This window comes from Spermophilus citellus (genome assembly GCF_964194105.1).
Source record: "Spermophilus citellus genome assembly, chromosome: 11".
NCBI classification, from domain to species: Eukaryota; Metazoa; Chordata; class Mammalia; order Rodentia; family Sciuridae; genus Spermophilus; species Spermophilus citellus.
In genome coordinates, this window is record NC_138192.1 from 47,936,937 (window position 1) to 47,944,158 (window position 7,222).

General features: G+C 36.7%; 1 protein-coding gene across 1 annotated transcript in view; it reads right to left on the reverse strand.

The window, feature by feature from the left end:
* Nucleotides 1-6,753, reverse strand: part of LRP1B (LDL receptor related protein 1B) — a gene marked incomplete at its 3' end in the record, with an annotated part of 1,847,377 nt that extends 1,840,624 nt beyond the window's left edge. Inside the window, exon 1 of the mRNA XM_081262419.1 lies at nt 6,378-6,753. Within this exon, the coding sequence (XP_081118545.1) occupies nt 6,378-6,582 (205 nt within the window). The 5' untranslated portion in view covers nt 6,583-6,753. The remainder of the gene's footprint in view (nt 1-6,377) is intronic.
* Nucleotides 6,754-7,222: the final 469 nt, after the last annotated feature.

Genomic DNA, 7,222 nt, shown 5'->3' on the forward strand with positions numbered 1-7,222 from the left:
ATGACAAATTGTCATTAAAGAAAAACTCAGCGGTAGAAAAATTCTTAAGGAATTATGTATTCGTATTTCTAAAGTTAAGCTGTCTTGGAAGTTTTGAAGGATGTCAATGCAATGTAGAAAAGTTAGGAAGGAATGTCCTATTGCTTGTAAGAATAAAACAAGAGACGATCTGTGGTACCTTGATCTTACCTAAAGAAGAAACATATTATTTCCACTAAAATGAGGTCGGGTTTCAACAATACCTGCCTTTGGTCTGAAGGCTAAGCCAGTCAGGACAATGAGGTGCAAGCCACTCAGGAAGAGATGTCTGACTGTTAATAAGAATGCACTGTGAGATAAAATGTAACACGGGCATCTTAGCAAGGCAATATTCTCTATCTCCTTCCAAAAGTTTTTTTTTTCCTTCTTTTTCTCTTACTTAAAGCTAGAAGAAATCATATATGAAAATGCACTTTCTCAGTATACCTATGAAAGGTCCTTTGTCTCCCACAAAGAATTCAGTTATAATATTATTCATTTATAAATGTAAACTTCGATGTACACATGACTATATTCTTTTATCTCAGTAAAATAGATCATATTCAAGTATGGACTGGAAAAAGATACAGAGATCCCTGAACATTATAATCCTTAGAGAAGACCAAGATGTGTTCATGACAGGAAACCATAAATGCAGTTTATCTTTAAGTAAATGAGCCTATGCTAAGGATCTATTAATTGAAATTAATTTTCTTTGTTTCTATAGGTAAAGACACCTATTCAACATATTGTATATTTAAAACTATTTTGGAATATGGGAGAAGAAAACCTAGATGTTGACAATGTTTCATTATTCAACAACTAGACCTTATGGCTATTATCTAATAGTCAATTTCATCAATTAGTTTTGTCTGGGGACTCAGTCAAAATAATTTGGTTTGTATAGAGAGAGCCTAAATCAATAGAGTGAAGAGAGAAAGAAAGGGACTATATTTTGACATCACTGAATTCAGAACAGTAATAAATATTACATATTTTCTAAAATGGCCTTGTAGATATGCCAGGGGAAAACCAAGTCCACAAAATCATTTATGAGAAGACATAGACCTAAAATTGTTAAGGCAGCTTATAGAAGAAAAATAGGGAGAAAAAACCATATAAATTTTGAATGTCTAAGCTTAATTGCTGCATTCCTCTTTCTCTTACAGAGAGGGTTCAGGTGTACCTAGTGAAATTAACATGTTATTTAAATGAGAGAGCCCAAAAAAGCCAGAACACTGATTCAGTATTACTATAAGCATACTTTTTAAAAGTGATGGAGGTAAATATGCTCATTAATACATATGGGAATTAGATCAAGAACTAAGTTTTAATAACTGAAACTAATTTTTAGAAATATTTTCACTTTTTGTATTATTTAGGATTAAATAATAGATTTTTTCCCCAAGAAATCAATTAGTTTTAAATATCTCCTTCCAAAATAACTGGTGAACATTCCCAAGCCTATAGACTGTTATATTTCTGATTATTAGGTTGAAATTTTATTCCTATGCTTCAAGTCAATGGTTTCTAATGTAGATTAAACTTGGGAATGCCAATTCCTTTAAAAATATACAGCCACTCCTCAGAAAAGGATAAAAAATATTACTTGATGCTTTTCTGTTTGGTTGGTCAGATTAATTTTGCCTCAACCCTCCGAAACCAAAAATAAAAAAAAAAAAAAACGTTTTCAGTATATCAAGTTAGATTCATTTTTTGGTCATTTATTTTAGATTAAATATGGAGAGCTGGATTTCTTTAGGAAATTTTAAAACGTTTTTAAACTACCTAGAGTATAGATAACTATTTTCTGATAGAAGTTAGGCCATGCATATATTCTAATTAATTTATTAGGAGAATACTCAACTTTTTACTTTATGTATCATTAGCATTCCAAAATATTCGTTAAAATTATATACACTGGCTATATCATAAACATGGAAATTCTACAGCAAATGCATTTTGACATTTATTTCTTCCACCATCAGATTCTTCAACAACAAAATATTTGTCAAATGGAAACCCATTGGAATGTTCATGTTGGGAATTGAAAAATACCTTAAACATGTTTTCATTTCACTTTATGTTTCTCAAAGAGGCAGTAATCATAATAATAAACATTTTATCCAGGTTCTTAAAAAATAAAAATTTAAGTAATAAAAACCTTCTCCAATTTTCAAGATAGAGTGGTAGTTTTAAAGGTGTTTGTGCCAAGGCAGCCATTTTGAAGGAGAATGACTTCATGTTGGTACAGGCATGTTTAACTTTTAGTTTAAATTCTACTTTCTTTGAATGCATCTATCTAGAATGAAGACAAGTGTTTCCTTTGAACAAGAACTGTTTTGACACACAGCCATAGAAGATAGAGAAATCTATCACTATGTCTGATTGGTACTTTTTACTGCAAAGAATCCCTATAATCAGGAAGGTGTTGAAGACAGGGGAAGGGATCTATTTTATGGAAGGTGTAAAAATTTACAGCAGAAACAAGAGAAAAATAGATCATATTCAAGTATGGACTGGGAAAAGATACAGAGATCCCTGAACATTATAATCCTTAGAGAAGACCAAGATGTGTTCATGACAGGAAACCATAAATGCAGTTTATCTTTATAGTATTCCCTAGGCTCATACAAGAAATTGACAAGGTAACCAGCAAGTAAAGTCTTGGATCCAATATACTTGCAAACTACAAATCTTTGCCTATTCCTAACCTGAGTGATAAGTAGCATTTAGAAAATGTAATTTCATTACTAAGAATACATTAAGAATATCATTCATCAAACACCCTAAGAGGATTTCATTCATATTCAATTATTTTTTTTAAAAAAACTCCCCCTCCTAATAATTCTAGATTAGTTAACATTTAAGTTTCCTACAATGTTCTCATGTATCTCTCCAATGTTATGGTTTAAATATATCAAGTCTCATTGATAGAATTTTTAAACTATTTTTTACTGCAAATATTTTCATAGTACATTATGAAATTAAGAGAAAAAATATATATTAAGAAATTATTATTTGTCTCAAGATATTTTAATGTCATCTTCAAGAAACACTGATTTGGATTCAGCTCCTTCCTAAATTTATCTGTTGGGTTTCTTTCCACTCTTTTTTCCTTCCTTATTCTGCAGTCTGCATTGTTTCTTATTATTTTAAGACATTTTTTTCTTTATTTTTCTATAATTTCCTTATTACCCATTTGCAATTTAGGTTCAACGTGGTTAGGGAAGAACGTAACCTCAAAGAATACAAACCTCCTCAAAGCAAAACTTTAATGATATTCTGTTGGCTACAAAGAACATGGACTTCAGTTCACCTTTTTTGGAGGGGAAAAAGATTAAAATTTTGACACATAACATGACTGCCATATTTAGGTGGTTTTGTACACAGGCATATTAAAATGATAATAGCAACATGAATTTTAATTATTTGGAAATATGTTTCCACCTGTTATGATATTCAAGAATTTAAAAGAGAACTAGCATCAGGTCTCTCAATCCCTTTTCTTTTCAGAAAATTTGACAATTTAAAACATACTTCCTTTTAAGTCTTAATCCTTATCAAGCAATACTTTGATTTGATATGACATTGTTAGGTGACAAATTAGTTGATTCTAAGTGAATCTGATTTACTCTCCAATTTTGACTGTTAACAGTCACAAAGATCTTTCTCTTTTCACATGAGATGGAATCTAATAAGAACTGACATCTGTGTTAGTGTGACTCTGAATCAAAAATCAACATAAACTAAAAAAAACATACAATATATAATTAAAAGGCAAGTAGATATACATGGATTGAACTCTAAAGGTAAGTTAGTTTCAAGTACTTTTCTATTTAGTAAAATGTTTTTAGCTTATACATTCCCAAACAACAGAGGTATACAGTAGTATAAACATTTTCTATCTAATGTGTACAGTTTAGAAAGCTTACCATTAGTCACTAAGTACTTAGAGAACCTAAAAGTGATTTCAGAGTTTTGGGCGTAAAACTAGTTCCTGCACTATGGAGCACACAGGTGTTTTCACGTAACTATTCTATTCCTCAAGGACAACTGACATAAGCATGTGCTGAAAGTTACATCTCATTAACCTCTTCCTTGAGTTTATATTCCTATATCTTCTGTTAAACATTTTAGTGGGGGAGGTCTGTCATAATGCAGCAGCACCTTCTTTTTTCAACTTTCAACAATATTTCTTTCTCTTGTTCTTCCCCCCACTTTTTTTCCTCCCAAATGGGGCCCCCTCATTTTCATTTTGGTAACTTGCTATGGCAATTAGCTATTTGGAAAGATGTGTATACATGTATCTTCATAGATTTATATAAAGAGCAATAGGTTGTTGGCCTACCACTCTTTACTTGTGCTGCATGACAAAGTACTTCTTAGGATGGTATTGTTAAGGAAGAAAATGAACACTGAAATAAACAATGACAACTCACAATTATTTTCCATTTGACTGGCTTATATCTTAGATGTTCCTTTCCTTCATGGAACTAAATGGCACTAAATACAATCCTTTAGTTATGTAATTTCCTCTCACAAGAAAGTTGGTTATCTTTATGCTCAACTTTTTTATTATATAAATAATTCCCTTCAAACATTCATTGTGATCATTGTAGCAACAGCACTATCCCACATAAATATACACAAAAGCCCAGAGGACTTAGCTCCAGATGAGGTCAAATTTCTGGAGATGGGTTCTTTCTGAAGGAGTTCCCTAACAGCTCTAGTCTGCCAGTGCCATTATATTTTGCTAGCACACTGGGCTGAAAAGCTTCATTCTGTTCATCTGCTGCGGTCCAACTTCAAACAATCCTAAGAAAGGTTGAGAGCCGATTGTTCCAGATCAAACACATCATCATTTCAAGTTAGAGCTATGGGCTTCCATTTTATCAGTACAGTTTTCAACTATTTCACACCAACTTCAAGGCAAGTTAAGCAAGTTCAGAAGCTATGTGATTAGGTGACAATGATATGTTTAAAAGATTATCTCTAGCAAGTGTCAGATTTCCTAAAGGAACTCATATTAGTCCCACCGCTGGTAAAGGAAATGGCATGTGTGGGTATATTATAAAGAGTATGGTCTGGTTGCCAACAGCAGGTTGGATACAAACACTACAATTCATTCCCCTGCTCTTTCCTATAATGAAGCAATAATTTTCAGTCAGTTCATAATTCGCTTCATATAAACAGAGACACTAAATCTCCCAATGCAACATTTTGCCTGTTGGCTTGGCACTGACATCTGATATTTTCTTACTTGCTTTTCTTTATTCCTAATTAAACTTAAAAGTTGAACTATATTAGTCATATAAACTCATTTTATGATTTGCAAAACTAGATCTATGATACTTCTGATTTTACTTTAAGCAGTTAACCATTCCAACCCTGGTTCCTGTGTCCCAGATATTCATCTACTCTTTTTCCCTTTTTTTCATACGTGCATCCGTTGTCAAAGGTTATTAAATTTGTGCAGGAATTACCGGTTTTCCAGATTACAAGTTTACAGAATACAGGTTTATTATAATATCCACCTCCTCTCCCCTAGGCTTCCCATACCACTTCCCTTCTAAACTTCTACCATTTATCAGCTACTGGAAACAACAACAACAAAAAAAAAGAAAAAAAAAAAAAAAAAAAAAGAAAGAAAAACAAGAGTAAAGCACCAGTTTGGATCAAGGTACCCCAGTAGTGGGCAAGTCTCTTAAGGTACCATGGGGCTGGGTCAAGACCTTCTGAATCGAAGGGGAAAAAAAAAAGTCAAGTTCAAGCAGGTGCTTGCGCCCTAAAAAGCTTCTAGGCTGATGACGCGAATCTCTCTGGGTTCTGCCCCAGGAAGGGGCTACCGAAACCAAATGGGGTCGTGTAGGCTCTTTCACCTCTCCATAGACCCTGTATCCACCAGGTAATGAAGTTAACCCAGAAGCTAAATTGAGGGCTGACCCGCTTAACCGGAAGAATCTGGAGCCCGCAAAAGCTCATGAGTTGAGAGCCAAAGCGAAGGGGAGTCTCATGGAAAAGCGATTTCTGATCCCAACATCTGCAGCGCTTGGGATGCGCGGGCAGAAGCGCACAATCAAGTCCAAACGCTCCCGGAGGGTACAAAATCAAGACCCGTAAATGGCCAAAGGAGGGGGGAAAAACTGTGGGGGTGTCCAGAACTCTGGCACCTGGTTCAGAAATTCCCCCACCGCACCTCTCACCCCCCCCCCCCCGAGAGGCCAGAACACAGTGGCCAAATGGTCCCGGGGAGCGGGAACGGGGCTGCAAGGACTTAAGTTTCCACACTCACTTATCTGCAAGCATCGCCCAGGAGCAAAGCCGAGGGAGAAAAGGGAGATGGGTGTTCTCCTTACCTTGGTGGGCTCCCACGGTCAGCACCTTGGCGATAGGCAATAATCCCGAGAGAGTGAGTAAGGCGAGGAGAAACTCGGACATTGTGGTCCCCCGGAAAGGAAGCCTGCGCTGGAGACTGCTCGGCGGCACCCTTGGCCCGGCGGCGGCGGCGGCAGCGGCGGCGGCGACAGCGACGGCTCGGAGCCCGGAATTGAGCAGCGTCATTTACAAATGTCACTGGGAATTCTTCAGCTCAGTGAGTCCAGCTAGTCCGCCTTCTCCTGCCTGGAGCAGGATGTGGAAGGTGTAAGGATGCGCGCGTGCGGGAGACTGAGTGTGTGTGAGCGCGAGCGAGCCGCTCGTGTGTCTTGACTTTTCAATGCAGGGTACGTCTGATCTTACATCACGCAAGAGGGGCAGTGAGAGATGCCAGCGGATGGGAATTCACTGATTAACCACCGAATCCACCACACACCCCTTCGTCGTCCACATAAATCACATCTATTACTTAGTAAGAGGCATTTAACACAACAGGAAAATACCACCACAAACTGAGAACTCCACAAATCACAATTATTTCAGTCTCCTTGAAGGGAAAGTAACTCCAAGCTGGTTCTGTAGGGAATTGGGTCTTTAGAGAAGGGGGAGACTTTTCTGCAATGGGCTGAGCCAGCCAGGCGCCTAGAACGCTCTGCATTTACCAGCCAGCTGAGAATTATCAGCACTGGGCTGCTTCTCTGGGCAAATCGGATTTGATCCCTTCGGTCCTTGGAAGATTCCTAGGAAGGAAAGACAAGCCAAGTAACTGAGCTTCTTAGGGAAATGGTTTCCTCCACTTAACAGTATCGCAGTGCTTTCTGAATTG